At 46.5% G+C, this 18270-nt stretch overlaps 1 protein-coding gene across 1 annotated transcript in view; it reads left to right on the forward strand.

Annotated features, from left to right (window-relative positions):
* bcl2l1 (BCL2 like 1) overlaps positions 1 to 18270 on the forward strand; it is a 38150-nt gene that overhangs the window by 3256 nt on the left and 16624 nt on the right. The window contains exon 2 of the mRNA XM_034086712.2: positions 547 to 1292. Coding sequence (XP_033942603.1) covers positions 738 to 1292 — 555 coding nt within the window. The 5' untranslated portion in view covers positions 547 to 737. The remainder of the gene's footprint in view (positions 1 to 546; positions 1293 to 18270) is intronic.

An 18270-nucleotide genomic window follows, 5' to 3' on the forward strand; every position in this document is an offset into this window, starting at 1 on the left:
TTTGTGATTAAAGTTTCCAACTTTGAGTTAGTGAAAACTTAACTGCATTATGCTCAATATTCCATTCATATATATATTCAAGGGCATGCGTAGGTGTGACTGTGTGCAGAGGAGTGTGTAAGTGACGGAAAGCTGGAGCTGATACAAGCAAGGAGCCTTAAAGCTCATCCTAAAGGTCAGAGGTCACTGATTAGGAGATGACTGTCCCTCTGATCTCTTCTCACCTAAACCTTACACCCCCCCTCTCTCTCTTAGGAACACACACACACACACACACACACACACACACACACACACACACACACACACACACACACACACACACACACACACACACGATCGCTCTACTATAGTCTCATTAATATCATTGCCATCTGCTCCATATGTAACAGCCCAATTAAAGCGATGCACTTTGGCCTTACCTGTCCACATTCAATTTGAACGTCTACAACCATCCCCACACACACTCACACACACTCACACACACAATCACAGTGTGCTTATAGGCTGTCCAGACTTTGACCTTTCATTGTTGTCTCTCCGCAGGGCCTGAGCTGATTTGTCAGCCTTGTGCAGGTTTGATTTGTTGCCCCCCGAGTGTCCTCTGGATATCAGCTGACCATGGTGGTCTGAAGAGAGGGAAGCCCGGCACAGTGTGTGTTCACTCCAACACAGCAAGACGGAGAGAGGAGCCGAGACGGACCGCAGCGAAGAGAAATAGCTTATTTCAACACAACATGTCTCAAAACGGAGAACTGGTGGCTTCCTACATTAACTATAAACTCTCCCAGAGAAACTATCCTCTCAATCACATGGAGCTCTTGGAGCATCCCAACAGGACTGATGGGGAGGAGGCAGGGTTGGGTGAGGAGCAGAGGGTAGCGACCCACGCCAACGGGACTGTAAACGGCACAAGTCCCGGGACCCCGCCGGCATCCCCGCTGAGGCAGCAACGGTTGCCCTCAACGACGGACCTGGACGCGGTGAAAGAGGCCCTCCGGGACTCGGCCAACGAGTTCGAGCTGCGGTACGCCCTCGCCTTCAGCGACCTGCACAACCAGCTGCACATCACGCCGGCCACAGCTTACCAAAGCTTCGAGAATGTGATGGACGAGGTGTTCCGGGACGGGGTCAACTGGGGACGCATCGTAGGGCTTTTTGCTTTTGGCGGGGCGCTGTGCGTGGAGTGCGTGGAGAAGGAGATGAGTCCGCTGGTGGGCAGGATCATCGAGTGGATGACCGTCTACCTGGACAACCACATCCAGCCCTGGATCCAGAGCCAAGGAGGATGGGTGAGTCTCACACACACTCTGAAAGAAACGTGTGTGTAGGTGCTGTGTGCTCGTACTGAATACACCTTGTATCAACATTACTGCGTACCTTGTATGGATAAGCTGACGTGGCCTGTATGGAAATTGTCCATGTTGACACTTTTTATACACAAGACTGCTGGCAGCAACACTGGAAACAGCAGTCAGTTGGAAAATAGTTTGAAATAAAAACAAATCCTGTACTTATTTTTCCAACTGCGTGTGGAAAATGTGTATGAATGATGTAGACTTCAGTTGATATGAGCTTTTAGAAGTTTAAGCCGTCTTGTTATTATTTCTTTATTTGGGATCACAGTAGCAGAACACACGTTCGTCTTTAACTTAACGGGCTGATCCATCGTTTCAAATATGAACAACCTAGGAAGAGCTCACAAAAAGAATACAACGATGGCCTTCTGTTTGAGATGAAACCAGGAACATCATTATAGAAAACTAATTTCGAATGTTGAGGGCATTTAAAGAATTTGTCCCAAATAAAGTCACCAATTTTGTATTTAATTTAATTTACTTTTGGACAGCTGGAAGAGTGGTGACACTTTTGAGCAGTAGTGATCAAATATCTGTGAAGACTCTTCATAATGTACAATTACACATACATTTACAGGCTTACTTGTAAGTTGATGGGAAAAGTATTTTTCGGCCCCATTGCGTCACGTGACAAACACAGAGAATATGGAAATGTTCTTCAACGCCTACCGCACTTTCTAGGGGCTTGAGTTGTGCTTGATATATTATATTTGATTGAAATTCTCAATATTTCATCCAGACTTCATCTGGAGAGGAACTGTTTCCCATACTTGTGTCTCTGCAAGCATTTCAATCCCAGGTGTGCTTATGTGTTGGGGTTGTACACATCATTCCTGTTGGTCAGCTGTGTGCCTGCCTGACCTCTGGTGACTTAGTATGGATGATGTGGTATCCCACAGATAGTTCTTATTCCATCATACATGTTGAGACTTGTTTTATGCAGATAAGCCTGCATGCTAACACTTGGCCTGTATCCGCCTCCATGAGATTGTGACATGGCCCAGGGGTGGGGTTGACTCTGTGAGCAGGTGAGGTGAGGATCAAAGACTTCAGATTAGATACAAATAAAGACTGGCTAGATAACAAGAAGCACAATCGTTGTGTAAAAAAGCCCATCTGTGCTTAAAAGCATTAAAAGCAGAATGTTGGTGGTCAGCAGCTGGTTCAGCTCAATGAGCTGAATGGCAATGGGGGCTTAACGGGCTCCATCAGCGCGTTGGAGCTGCCTGCAGCCGGGGGATCGAAGTGCTCTCGTCACAGGGTGGGATGAAGTCCAGGGCTTTGGAGCAGCCGGGGGATCGAAGTGCTCTCGTCACAGGGTGGGATGAAGTCCAGGGCTTTGGAGCAGCCGGGGGATCGAAGTGCTCTCGTCACAGGGTGGGATGAAGTCCAGGGCTTTGGAGCAGCCGGGGGATCGAAGTGCTCTCGTCACAGGGTGGGATGAAGTCCAGGGCTTTGGAGCAGCCGGGGGATCGAAGTGCTCTCGTCACAGGGTGGGATGAAGTCCAGGGCTTTGGAGCAGCCGGGGGATCGAAGTGCTCTCGTCACAGGGTGGGATGAAGTCCAGGGCTTTGGAGCAGCCGGGGGATCGAAGTGCTCTCGTCACAGGGTGGGATGAAGTCCAGGGCTTTGGAGCAGCCGGGGGATCGAAGTGCTCTCGTCACAGGGTGGGATGAAGTCCAGGGCTTTTACAGATAGCCCTTTGTTTCACTCCGGCCAGTCGATTGGCTCTGTGCTTTGTTTTTCTTCTCCCTCTTCCACCACTGTCCTCTCTTCTCTTATGTTCTTCATCAAGGGAGCTGCATCCAGATGAAAGCTCTTGGGTTGGCTTGAAAGTGCACTGGTACTGACATCCCCGTGTGTTCTGTGCATGTGTTCTCACGATCACCTCCAGGACAGTTAAGGTCAGCTCTTTTCCTTTGTGCTGGCCATTTGATGGTACGAAGGAGGGGGGGGTGAGGGCGGGGAGGGGCTGTTTATATTTGCTCCAGCTCTGCACAACACCGGGTCAAAGGTCGATCCTATGGAAACTGACATCCCAGTAGCGTACCTACTAAAAATCCCATTTGGCGATTGTGCTGTTGTCTGCAGACCTAGAATGTATTTATTGAATACAATGCTGGACTGGAGATAACACGGAGGAGAGGGGGACAGCGAGGATGAGGCTATGGGAGAGGGGGACAGCGAGGATGAGGCTATGGGAGAGGGGGACAGCGAGGATGAGGCTATGGGAGAGGGGGACGGCGAGGATGAGGCTATGGGAGAGGGGGACAGCGAGGGTGAGGCTATGGGAGAGGGGGACGGCGAGGGTGAGGCTATGGGAGAGGGGGACAGCGAGGATGAGGCTATGGGAGAGGGGGACGGCGAGGATGAGGCTATGGGAGAGGGGGACAGTAGGATGAGGCTATGGGAGAGGGGGACAGCGAGGATGAGGCTATGGGAGAGGGGGACAGCGAGGGATGAGGCTATGGGAGAGGGGGGACAGCGAGGATGAGGCTATGGGAGAGGGGGACAGTAGGATGAGGCTATGGGAGAGGGGCACAGCGAGGATGAGGCTATGGGAGAGGGGGACGGCGAGGGTGAGGCTATGGGAGAGGGGGACAGCGAGGATGAGGCTATGGGAGAGGGGGGCGGCGAGGATGAGGCTATGGGAGAGGGGGACAGCGAGGGGTGACGGGCTATGGAGAGGGGGACGGCGAGGATGAGGCTATGGGAGAGGGGGACGGCGAGGATGAGGCTTATGGGAGAGGGGGACAGCGAGGTGAGGCTAAGCTATGGGAGAGGGGACAGCGAGATTGAGGCTATGGGAGAGGGGGGACGGCGAGGATGAGGCTATGGGAGAGGGGGACAGCGAGGGTGAGGCTATGGGAGAGGGGGACAGTAGGATGAGGCTATGGGAGAGGGGGACAGTAGGATGAGGCTATGGGAGAGGGGGACAGCGAGGATGAGGCTATGGGAGAGGGGGACAGTAGGATGAGGCTATGGGAGAGGGGGACAGTAGGATGAGGCTATGGGAGAGGGGGACAGCTAGGATGAGGCTATGGGAGAGGGGGACAGCGAGGATGAGGCTATGGGAGAGGGGGACAGCGAGGATGAGGCTATGGGAGAGGGGGACAGTAGGGTGAGGCTATGGGAGAGGGGGACAGTAGGATGTGTGATGGTAGTGAAGCTAGGGGTTCCTTTGTTGCTGCAGCCGCATCCTCCCTCCCTGCTCCTGGAGGAGCATCCTCCCTCCCTGCTCCTGGAGGAGCATCCTCCCTCCCTGCTCCTGGAGGAGCATCCTCCCTCCCTGCTCCTGGAGGCACGCTCTCATAAATACTGCCCCACTTCTGGAGCCCGTGCTTTTAGTCATGCTCACAGCATTTTGAGGGAGAGGAATGTGACGCACTTTGTTTTTAGACTCACATTTCTATTACTATGAAATGGTTTGCCATAAACGTTGCATTCATTTCACGCATACCTTAAAGAGCTCACAGCCCCCATCACCCCACTAGGGCATGCATTTCCACATGTCAGGGTGATGTATGGTTCCTGGAGTCTCTAGAAGTACAACTGGGGCTTCGGACCACGTTGTGTTCTGAAGGCAGACACCCTCTCCACATTTAAGAGTTTAAGAGCTTTCTTTTGAAAAAAGCAAATACTTTTACTTGTAGCCGAGTATTCTAAAACGGTAGTATTGCTACCTTTTGGTTCTATGTCAAATCCCAGGTTCCCAGGAAACCCTCTGTTTAGCTTAGACAAATGGAGATAATGTGAAAATAATACCCACCTAATTTAATTAGTCCAAACATCCATTTGAAGTAGTTCTTATTCACACACTGGAGGCACATGCAGGGATAACATAGATCAACCGTAAAGAGGTTGGCCTCGTGATTCATCTATTTTCTCATAGTGGCTACTCATACTCGTCAATGCAGTGTTATCAACACATCTGTCACCTGTGGTGGATCTCGTATAGTCCAAATCATCAATGCCCACACACACTCCCTCACACTCCGTCACACGTCAGTGGGCTGTGCTTAGTGGCTCGCATGTCAGTGTAACCTTGGAGAAGTGACGGACTTGAATGTAAAATGCTGAATGGATTGTCTTGTTCTGAGCTTCCACAGTTATGGTTTCACTTCTCTTGCCACAGGATAATATTGTCTCGAGCACGTGATGCCACTTCCGTCCCTTCTGATTTCCAGAGTTCGCTTTTATTCAGTTTGGGTCTGGTTTCGTCCTGGTGCAGGGGTGAAGCTTTGTCCTGATGTGTCCCCGTGTTCGTTATGCATTCATGTACCCTCTCGCCTCAGGGGCGGTCCCAAGCTGCAGCGGCAAACTGCTCACATCTACATATGAGTAGATAGTTTACCGTAAAGTTTCCCCTCTTCGTCACAGTATCTCTACGTGCTCTTTTCTCGTGGTTTCCCTGCGTATCTCAGGGAAAGGTTGACTTTGAACAGAGTTTCAGCGTGTGCCCACACAAGACTTTGTAGTTTTTCTCTCTTTCTGCCTTTTATTTGCCTCTTCCTTTCTTCTTTCCTTCCCTCCCCTGACGCCTCCTCACAGGGATGAGGCGCAGATGTGGGAACAGGAGTATAGCTGTGAGGCAGGTGTGCCCCGAGTGTTGGCTGATGAAATATTAGTCTGCTCTACGCAGCAGCAAGGTCACTTTCACTCTGCTGCTCCAGCACTCTGTCGACTAATGATCTTATTATTGCTTCCACGATTTCAGTTTGGAAGGATTGTGAGATAGAAAGTAGAGGAAAGAAATGAGAGACGGTTTGTTTGTAGGTGATAATACAACAATAGAAAATATGGTGGAAATTGATGAGGTAAATTCATGTTTTTAAGCTAATCTCTTGGGTGCCTTAACGACCTCACCTGACACTTGAAATACATGCTAAGACTGCATTGCCTTCACAAGCCAACACCTCAGTGCACATGAACGCACCATTCTGTCTAGAGCCGAGACAATTCCATGATAAACGGATTAGTCAAAAACTGTTTCTGTCTGTTTTCAAGCATAAATCCACACAGTGTCTCATATGTGAACATTTTATGATTTTCTATGTCAAATATAATAAAAGTAAACTCAGTAGTAAACTTTGTATTGTTTGGTCAGATTAAACCAGAAATTCAAATCTTCTTTAGCTGTGGGTAATAACTTTGCATTTCTGACAAAACAAAGAATGGGGCAAAAAGAAAGAAAGGCCTTCTTTGGCTCTGTGAAATGTAAAATGGATCATTACTTGCAGCCCCAATTTGATCCAGAGAAAATGGAGACAGTCATTGAACTGGTGAAATAGTTGAGGTGACAGTAAAACAGTGACATTGAAATGGTGTGTTGCACTACAGAGCAAACCTCGCTGTCAGGAGAACTGATGATGTCTCCTCCTAAATGACCCCGTTGGAGCTCATTTAGGAGCCTCCACTGTCCAGGATGCTGAAAATCTTTTTAAAGCAGATTCTCCCTCCGCTGCCTGTGGTGTTGAAAGAAGCGCAGGAGTGAAGCCATATATTGTCAGATAATAGACCTTGGCAGGCAGCAGAGGTAGAGACGGTGCCATCGACCTAATAATGTTGTTTCCAGCAGAGCAGGCGATGGCAGTGATTACTCAGTGGAGATTGAGCCGCCTCGGGGTGGGGGTATGGGGTTATTACCAATTATAGATGAATAATATCTCCACCTGCTACAGGAGGAAACAATGTTTTTTTTCTCCCTCTGACAGACTAATAAAGGCTAAACTCATTTAGAGGAACCACACTGCCACGGTCTGGGGAAGCTCGGCTGAAGATGGCTAGGGATGGGGGGGGGGGCCTGGGGGGTGCCAGTAGGGAAACCAAGGAAAAACGAGTCCATTATCTCAGTTGTTGTGCTTTGTGCTGTCGACAGTCTCGGTAAGGTCAAGCTAAAGTTAACTACAAGACAAATGTCCTCGAGCAGTAGTTTCCCTAGCTTATTTGTCTTCATCACTGCCACTTACGGCTGTATACAGAACATGTTATCATACCATATTCAGCACTAATGACCAAAGCCATAGAGCTCCAATGTGGTCCAAAAAGGCTACAATGAGACGCACTGTTGCACAGAGCTGAAACCATGAACACACAAACTGTAGTCGATTATTATCTGTCCCTAGTACCTTGCACGACAGCTTTCTAAAATCACAAGATCGCATGAAAATCCATGTTGTCAGGCTTCAAATCAAACATTTGTGTCCAATTAATAAGTTATCCGACCAATCAGTGTCCCCTGAGGAGCTAGCGGCAACGATGGGTAATTGGGTGTGTGTGACGACATGGTGACTCCTTAAAGCCCCTATCACACTGTCCCGAAATGGACACCAGATGGACACACGATAAAGGAAATGTTCAAATTGGGCTCTGATCGTAGCAACATCGGGCCATTCGTGAGGGCATCTTAAGCCATCGTATGACCGCCGGTGGAGTTTCTCAGGCTCCGGCAGCAACTTCGTGAGCGGTGGCAAAATCTTTGGCATGCCAAAGAATTGCCGAAAGACCTTGCAAAGGTACATTTTCATGTTGAATTTGTGTGTCCATTGTGCCCTTCGTAAGGCACTTGTGAGGGCATCTTGTCAAATCGCGTCATCTTCGTCTGATCATCGGTGCCATCGGCCATTTTTCGCCTCACGAAGACAATACGAAGGAAACAAGAAGCTGCCTGATTGTCTTAGGAAGGCAACACGACGGCTTCACGCAGTCGTGTTGCCTTCCTAAGACAATCAGGCAGCTTCTTGTTTCCTTCGTATTGTCTTCATATCGTATTATAGTACGAACTACGATGACATCGAGATTGCATTTATTGCACACCAAAATCATGTAAACATATTATGTAAATAACCCAATTTGTGTTCTGTGAAACTGAAAAGGATATTACATTGTTTTTGTTACTTTCGTTGCAGTTGTATGTCTTAAATGTAATTTAGGTTAACTTCCTGTTTTATTTAGATGCTTTGATTTTGAAGGTGAGTTTACGCTGTTGACAGGAAGTTGTTGTTGCTATGGAAACAACATGACGGAGATAAGTAATATCTTCTAATCTACATATAAAGACGGAGAAAGTGAAGAATAAAGTGTATGTTTAAATGTTAGCACAGTAGATTCTAAATCATCAGTAACGTCTACGACCATATTTCCGTGTGTGGTTCGGGTGCCATCGTGTGGCCTTCTGTAGGCATCGTACTTGCTTCGGCTGTTGCTTCGGCTGTTGACCAACTTCGGGGCCATCTTCGTGCGAAATTCACAATTCCATATTCGTGTGTCCATCTGGTGTCAATTTCGGGACAGTGTGACAGGGGCATAAAGAAAGTCCATTATGCTTTTTGGGGTTTTCCCTTCCTGTAATCTGTGATATTGGTTTGTGTTAGGGCTGAACGATTAATCGATTTTAAATCGAAATCGCGACTCGAGATGATGCGATTATCAAATCGCAAAGCCTGCGATTTAAAAAAAAAAAAAATTCTTCTTGTATGTCAGTCATCCACACCAATCAGAAGTGCTGTGCTCCACATGTACCAGCCATTGTTAATCAATCAGAAGTGGCCCATGATAGAAGGTGATAGACAGATCGATCCAATCACCTGCCAAGTGCTTTTGAAAGTGCCTGCCCTTTCAAAATGGCTTCCAATGGAGCTTTCCTAGATGGTTTGGTGAAACAAACCGTCCGAGTCAGGTTAGTAATGCTCCATCACATGTTCTACATCTAAAAGGGTGAATCTTTAACTGAAGCTTGACTTTAAAGCAACCCAACGGAAGTTTCATGTAAGTTTAGTTCTTTCACTCGTAGCTCGGGCTGCGGGGGTGCTAGAGACGGGAGTATGTTGATACGACCTTCCTAGCCGGAGTTATGGCCGCATTTTACAATAAACTTCCGTTGGGTCGCTTAAAAATAAATCGCAATATTTGTCACAAAAATCGCAAATACATTTTTTCCCAAAATCGTGCAGCCCTAGTTTGTGTGCATGTAAATGGGCTGCAAAGGCTAAAATCCCTGTGTTTTTTTTCTAGCAAAAAAAGAAAATGAGCATTATATGATCCCTTTGAACTGGATAGTGTTGATGCTGCAGTAACAGACTGGCACTGAAGGCTTTTGTTGATATAAAAACATTCCCCGACTGGCTTCTCCAAACGTTTCCGCAGCTGAAAAGAATCCCCATCAAATGCATTATTTACTTATTTTACGAGAAGTTTCCTAGAAATTACAGCACTTACAAGTGTTGTGTTTAAAGCCCCAGAAGATGCTTTTAGGGGAAGTCTGCATATATCAAGACATGGACGAACATACTGTTTGTTTTGACCTTTTTCGTGGCAGTTAAACATCAGAGGACTGTTGATCTCCAGTATGTGTGATAATGAATGCTTGCAAACGGTCTGTTTTGTAAAGTGAGTAAGACACCGAGGCTGTAATTAAAAGCCCCCGTAGAGGGCAAAGACATTGACTTGTGTTGAAACACCTGAGCTTCCTTTGTGCCATCCTCCTCCACAGACCTATTTTCTCTTTCTCTTTCTCTCTGTAATTAACATGCACATCGGATAGGCAGTCAGATCCCTACCGCAGAGGAGCAGGAAACCTCACCCCTGGGACCTCTCCCGCCCGCCTCCATCTCTTTCTCCCCCCTGCCCTTCATCTTCTGTACGTCTCTCCCTCTGTTTGTCTCCCGTGTCCTTCCACCTCCTCTACCCTCCCGCCGCCACTGATCGATCTGTCCCTTATATTCCGATCTGTACCCCTCCTCCTCCTCCTCCTCCTCCTCCTCCTCCTCCTCCTCCTCCTCCTCCTCCTCCTCCTCCTCCTCCTCCTCCTCCTCCACTATTCATCATTTTGAGCTCATTTAATTCCAGCCCTGTCAGCCCTCCCTCCTCCTCCTCCTCCACACCCCTAGCTTACAGACCATAGTGGTTAGACATATTGTAGAGCATGCTGCCACACGCCTCGTCAATCTCACCGTGAACACCGCCTTCCAGTTATTTTTCCCATATCCGATAGTTTATCAAAAACGCACTGAACGTGGCCACCGGTGTGATCAATTCCCTCTGACTTGATCCCCTGTCCACCACCCCCACCTGTGCAGCTGCCACCATCCCTTCATCCCACGTTCCCTCCCTCCTTATCTCCCTTCACCCTCCTCCTCTTGCCTTCATCGCTAATGGATCACGTGCGGTTAATTAGCGGAGATGTTTTTCTCTAGCTTTCCGCCTGTTGTTTTAGGACCACTGTCATCAGGTCCACAAACTGATTGTGTGTTTGTATTCACGCACGTGGCCCAGGTTGTTGTTTTGTCTCCTACATTCGAACATCTTATTGTACGATGGCGTGCTGCAGAGAGGAGGGGAAGGCGCCAAGTCAGACTGGTCATGTGACTACCTCAAACAAAGGACCCGTGGCCACACACACACACACACACACACACACACACACACACACACACACACACACACACACACACACACACACACACACACACACACACACACACACACACACACACACACACACACACACACACACAGTAACAGGAATGTGCCTTCCTGGCTCTTTCATTGTGCCCACAGGTGTGTTGCAGCTTTGCAGATAAAGCCATCGCGCAACATGGCGGGCTGGTCTGAAAGCGACGTTGCCATTGTCTCACTTTATAACGTGTGACACACATAGAATCCACGCGCTCGGACAATGCTCCCCAAAGCCTTTCTGCATGGGATCAATGGCGGCCACTTTAGTTGGAGCGGGCGTCAATAAGCGTGTGTGTGTGTGTCACAGCTTGGAAGTGGCAGCAGACAGATTGCTGGAGTCAGGTGCTCACAGCTCCATGACTGTGTTGCTTGTGTTTATGTAAATACGTGAAAGAGATACGGACTCTTTCTTGCCTGTGTAACGAGGAACCAAAGCTTTCTTGTGTTGTTACATGACGTGCGTGGAGAAAATACTTGTGTGTTTACAGTTTTTGTCTGTTGGTCATGTGAGACGCAAGACCTGTAGCCCTGCAGCATCACACACACACACACACACACACACACACACACACACACACACACACACACACACACACACACACACACACACACACACACACACACACACACACACACACACACACAGCAGTGAGACATCAATAGAGCCTCTAATGATTACATTTGCTGCATTTAGACTGCATCAGAATCTCCCAGTCTCCTTTAGAAACACACACTGGTGTCCCCGCAGCGAGTCGTCCGTATGTTCCGTACCCACATGCTGTTTATGTATACAGGACAGATCTCCAGCTGTGTAATGGATGAGTGTGTGTGTGTCTATACTGCCAGAGCACTGCAGAGCGTGGAGCCATTAGAGCGATGCTGGCAGACTGGTAGACATCAGACCAGTGCACCGTTATACGTGCACCCCCATAGAAGTGTCTGGCAATGTGTGGCAGCAGACAACCAAGAAGAAGAGGGTCAGAGATGCAGAAGGCGAGGAGGCTCGTGACTCAGCTAGATGAGGAGGCAGGATGTAGGTCATAGGTTAGGCTGCGAGTATAGTCTATACGGGAGGATTATATGTTGTACGAGCTGCTGGATACGGGAACACGCTGCATTTGGTTGTGCTGCTCCACTTTTTCCAAGGCTTAGTTTTGAAATCAGGTCACGAGCAAGTGTTCCCCCTCCTTCTGTCTGCATGCCCCCCTCGTCTTACCTCCAGCCCACATCCCTTCCCTCTCCAGCGACGGATTCTTTTTAATTTTTCCCATCTTCCGTCTCGCAAAAGCCTACGCATTCCTCTCCTCTCTGATTGCATTTCACTTCTCGATCCATCTCTCCTCTCTCCGTTTGTCTCTCTAAGCTCATATCTGGGATCAGATTATGAGGCATATCATGGGATTAGTGAGTCTCACGGTATGCATTAAAGTGGGAGAGCCGGGGAACGGATAGAGAGGCGTTGATGAGCCACCCAATCTCATATAGCACGAGGACTAAACGATGATAAAGATGCCATTGCCGTTTTATTCATCACGGGCTCCTTTGAATGGCCAAGGGGGTAAAAACAATAAAGTTGGAAGATATGTTCAGTGGCACCGCAATAAGAGAGAGAGATAATGGAACGAGGGAACAGAAACGTTCTGAAGTGATCCGCTCTCTTTCATGTCGTCAAACTTTATGAAAATGATGGGAAGTGTCGTTTCAAGGAAATGTGTCGCTGCCACTTGCACCTCTCTCCACGTTCTTTACTCCTCAAGGGTTCCCCACTTTTCAGTTTCCAGTCATTTTCGTCAGTCTTTTGTACCCCCCCGCAGCCAGGTACCCTCTGTCTTTTGTTCTAGTTTCATCTCGCTTTTTCTTTCTCAACCCCTGCTTCTCTTTGTGCCTTTTTGTTCTGTCTCAATCTCACGGTTTCGTTCTTATTGTATGTTTCTCTATCCAGACGGATGGCAGGAATGGAGGTCTTGGTGGGTGAGGGCCTACAGCAGGGGTGGGGAACCTTTTTCCTCTCAAGGGCCATTTCAATTTGTACAATATCTTCCGAGGGCCGTATATACAAGTTATTGACCTCTGCTTAAAAATACTAAAATCACAGATTCATTTGGTCTTTCTTTCATGCTGTGCAAAGAAAAAGCAACCTCTTAATCCAGATATTTTACCATGACTCGTGCACGCATGCATGCACGTGCACGGTTGTGGCATGACCACCAAAACAGAAAGATATGGACACAAGATGTGTGCAAAAGTATTTAGTTTCCTATCCATGTGGACATGATTTAAGTGGGGGGGGGGGGGGGGAGCTAACCTCCTCTAGGGGGGTCCGGGGGGCATGCTCCCCCGGGAAGATTTTTTTTTTAAATGTTGAAGCAGACCTCTTTTTCTTTATGGATATTTTACAAATCACTCACCTTTCAAACTGTGTTCTTGTTTATTAATAACAACTTTGTTTTACTGTCATATAGTATTTTATACCCGTTTACTTTATTCTCTTAACTATAATGATCATATAAAGATGTGCCTTTACCTCACTGGTTGGAGAAAAAGCTTCTTATATTCGTTAGCATAGCTAGCTAACCAGATGCTAATGATAACAACACAGTTATTGACTGTCTGATCAGTATGACAGATGAACAGATCGCCACTGGGCTTTCAACTAAAGACACAGCCACGCAAAAACTGCGGCATGTGTACGGCTCCTTATGGGTACTGCAATTTCTGGAAGTGCCGGAGTGACGTTCTGGTGCCCTCCGTCAGAACTACACCCCTGTCAGACGAGACATATACCACGTGATGACACGTTAGGCTCGTGTTGTGTTCAAGGACCCTGACATTGGCTAGGAAAAACAGACGTGTGTGTGTGTGTGTGTGTGTGTGTGTGTGTGTGTGTGTGTGTGTGTGTGTGTGTGTGTGTGTGTGTGGTGTGTGTGTGTGTGTGTGTGTGTGTGTGTGTGTGTGTGTGTGTGTGTGTGTGTGTGTGTGTGTGTGTGTGTGTGTGTGTGTGTGTGTGTGTGTGTGTGTGTGTGTGTGTGTGTGTGTGTGTGTGTGTGTGTGTGTGTGTGTGTGTGTGTGTGTGTGTGTGTGTGTGTGTGTGTGTGTGTGTGTGTGTGTGTGTGTGTGTGTGTGTGTGTGTGTGTGTGTGAGACAGGGAACAGATTGGAGTCTGAGCCCTCATGTCCTGACTCATTAATGTTCTCTTTAATTCATGGTCTCACCGCCGGCTCAACACGTGCTCATACACTCGCACAGAGACTAACAAGCAGACACATTGATGTTGGCACAGAACACACGCCAAGTGTCAACCCTTTCAATTTAATGATTCAATTTCCTCATTGTTTGTCTTGTGTCCTTGATGCTGCTTGGAAACGATTCACCACACTTCAAAGCAGTTATTTTGCCCCCCCTCACCACCACCTCGCCAGTATCGATGTCACGCTTAAGGGGGCCGTGATCTTGCCAAGAACTCAAAGTCAACCAAAGAGTGGAATAGATAAACGACTGATGGACGCCAACGTCCTCATTCTTTAGAGCAAGTTAGGCTTTTCGGCCCAACTCCACGTTTCAGTGAGGGTGACGCAGAAGAAGAACAAAGAAAGGTTGACAAGTTATTAACAAGCCAATTGATCTGATTTTTTTTTCAAGCTATGACATTCAATGCCTTTTGTGGGAATAGCTGCTGCCTGTGTAAAGCAAGTATAAAGAACCCCATTGAGTGCAAAAAGAGCCCTATTCATAAAGTGTCAAAAAGCTTCATAAGCAATGGAAGAACAACTTAAAACATGCACATGTTAAGCAACACGATGCGACTGGATGCACTGCTCTTCAGGCATCAGCGAGTGTAATATGTATTTTTCATATTTCCCTCTCATAAGAAGGGTATTCTTCTCTTTGGCTGTTCGCTTGAGCAGTCTGTCTTTTTTGATTGTACCGTACATAAATTCCATGTTCCTGGTTATTTGCTCGACAGTGTCCTTGTGTCTGCTCTCGTCACTTTCTGAAGTAGAGTCCTGAAACCACGAGTCACCCTTCATGCTCTGTAAATGTCTTTGCTTTCTCTGCCTAGTGCTTAGATCGTAAGCCATTCCTACCCTTCTGGTCATATAGAATCTCTTCCAGCTGACCTGACTTCTTTGTTCCTTCAAAGATAATAATTTGGAAAGTGTCATTCGGATGTAAGAATGGGCAGACGGCCTTGAGGAGCAACAGGAAGGGCTGGAACTCGTGGAGATGATGGGGACATTGATAAGAAGCAGGAACAGTCATTCACATTGTTGGCTTTGTTGCCGTTTTTGAACACTCATTTGATTCTGAAAAGATCTAAACTGGCGTCATGCAACCACTAGTACTAAAGGGAATTAGGAATACAGTCGGTCTGATCATATGATGGTGATGACACTCTTGATACAGGGTTATGCTGCTTCTAAACTCTGAGACCATTCTTTTTCATGAGAGCCAAACTTTATTCATGGGGTAGCCAATGCTTGGTGCTAATGTGTGGGAGCCTGAAGTAATAATCTCCAGTACTTGTAGCCTTTATCAATGACTTTTTTAGAAACACTTTATCAGGAGTCCAAATCTTCTTGACATTTTCTCAAGTTAAGTCAGACTAAATGGGGAGAGTTTGAACGGCCATCTGGCATCACCACAGGTGTTCTCTGGGGTACAAGTATGGATTTGACTTGGTCAATTGACTTGTCCGGAGGGAACCTATGCCCCAGTGTGACTGTGAGGACATGTGTAGTCTGGAGCTGTGACTCCAAGTTCTCCCTGCCACTGAGACAGACCCCGTCCCATGATGTTACCACCCCCGTGCATCAGCGCAGGGATGGTAACATCCAAGTGGGGGAGCAGAACCTGGATTTAGCTAGATGTAGCTCTAGATGTTCAGGCTGACTTTATCTCATCAGAACAGAGAATGAGTCATTGAAGAGGCTTTTGGACAACATCTTAGTATGCTGTCATATATTTCTTTCACTCAGGAGTGAAATCTGTCCTAGCCACTGTATCAAAGGCCAGACAGAGTTTAGCTGTACGTAAACATCTTTGAAGAGTTTACTGGTCGTTCCCAGCGTCATCCCTTTCACAATAATGGACTTATCCAGTGGGACATTCAGAGATGTGGAAATGGTTTTCTACCGTTGCTCAGACATCGACCTTGACACAATTACAATTGTTGTCTTTTAATCGTTTTTTTTGTATCAAAGGAGAGTTTATTGGACTTCAAAGCTTTCATTTGAGTCTGGCAAGCATAATAAAGAAACGTAATGGGAACTATATTCAGGTGTTTTCTTTCTTTATGTAAACTTAAGAGAATATACCATCAGTGAAGTTCTAAAGATATCTCAAAGATAATCTCAGCACCTTAACTGAATTATAAATTCCATCAAACGGAGTCTGAAAGCGTACCCCAAAAAGGCATGGAACAACAAAGTTTAATTTCTAGAAAGGCCAGAAGTATAATTGTTCTCAAAATGGCTACCGTAAGGCCTTCAGCCTTCCATTCAAGTGTTGACAGCGTGTCTCTATGTCCTCAGGGCGGTTATCTGCTGATTCCTTTGATCTTGCCGAGTCACTGTGATCTCATGTTCCCCTCGTGGACTGTTAATCACAACGTGGGGCAGAAGTCACACACACATTCACGCACTGCACTCTACGATTCATACGAAACATGTAACTGTTTTACCTGATGCTATTGCTGATGTGATTATGCTTCTTGCCACTGCACAAATGGCCTTCTGTATTTATATTTGAATTGTATGTTTTTTTTGTTTAATGCCTTTGTTTTATGTTGAAACTTGTTGTGTGCCGTGTTGGTCAGGACTCCCTGGAAGAAGAGATCTTGTATCTCAATGGGACATTCCTGGATAAATAAAGGATAAATAAAAATAAAAATACACACTCAACTCTCTGACGTCATCGTGTCCAAGCAGCCAGAACATCACCAACTCTCCAGGTTGCAACAGTTATTTAACTCGATAAACAAAAACACATCATGAGTTGTGTACCAACGCAGCACTGACACAGCCGTTTAGGTCTGACTGTGTGCACAAGGCCATGCGGTGTGTGCGTGTGCACATCCCTAGTGTTGCAACTGCCAGGAAAGTGTTGCTCAACTACCGCCGGGACAGTTTCTCGTCCTTGTGACAAGTCAGGTCAGGGACCATCAGGCCTTTGGGTCACCGCTTCATGTCAACTCTCAAAGTGCTCTTCTTTTTCTACGAGACACTGCTCAGTTCTAGCCAACCCTGTAAAAGAGGGAATGGAAATAGAGCTTCTGCCTACAGTGTATCGCTTTATATTCCTATGTGTTTGAACAGTGGCCTTTAGTTAAGAAGGCAAAGCGGGAAAAAAGTTCCCTTTCTTGAATTCCATGTTGACTGACAGCGGATGTGATGACAGTCTGCTCATTCATGCACTCACTAACACACACATGCATGCAGTATGGCGCTCATAACCAAAGCAAAGGGAATTTAAAGCATTCTCAGGGTAGTTTAGAGATGTGTATCTTATGTCACTGAATCAGTTTCACTTAGTCAGTGTGTGGTATCGAGAACAGCTGCCAAGTTGAATACTTAGTGATACCATGTGAATGCTCTGCAAAGGCTACAATCCCATGTTCCCAATGCTCTCACACAGTCAGAGGGTGAAAAGAGGTGTTGTACCACAGGCAGTATGGGACAAATATACTATACAAATATTCTCTTTTTATTCAGCTTTTCACATGTTTACAGTCATAGATAATACAATATTCTCTGTAAGCCTTCTGTATTTAACAGTAAAATCACAAATCAAACGTGCATATTTGGGGATAATACAGATGCAGGCCTCACTGACCGTCAAACATGCTATAACATATAGAAAGAACATAAACACGAACAGGGTTATGGGGTGTACCTGCAACTTATTCAAACAAGGGGGGCATAGAAATAAAAAATACTAAACAAAAATATATAAAAGTCCCTTCTAGACAAATGATGGTCGTATTGGTGTAACATATATAATCCATTTTTCCCATCTTGACAAAAACATTCCCTGTTGCAGTCTCAAAGCAAGGGTTATCCTTTCCATCTTAAAAATATCATACACGATGTCAATCCACTCATCCAAAGTAGGTTTTCCTGGTTTTAACCACATTCTGGTGATGGACTTCTTGCAGGCAGCACTCAGGATTCGAAACAGATATCTATCTTCAGAGGAAAACACTTCTGGTGGTAAAGCACCCAAATATAACGATTCAAATTTAAATGGAATGTCTACCTGAAAAACTTTTTGTAAAACTCCATGAACCTGCTGCCAGAAAGGATTCAATGATGTGCAAGACCAGAATATATGAAAATGGTTTGCCATAAGGCATCCACACTGTCGCCAGCATGCAGAGGAATTAGTGTAATGTCTCTTCTGGGCTGGAGTAATGAAAAACCGTATGAGGTTTTTCCAACAAAACTCTCGCCATGAGGTT

This window comes from Pseudochaenichthys georgianus, chromosome 7 (assembly GCF_902827115.2).
Source record: "Pseudochaenichthys georgianus chromosome 7, fPseGeo1.2, whole genome shotgun sequence".
NCBI lineage: Eukaryota > Metazoa > Chordata > Actinopteri > Perciformes > Channichthyidae > Pseudochaenichthys > Pseudochaenichthys georgianus.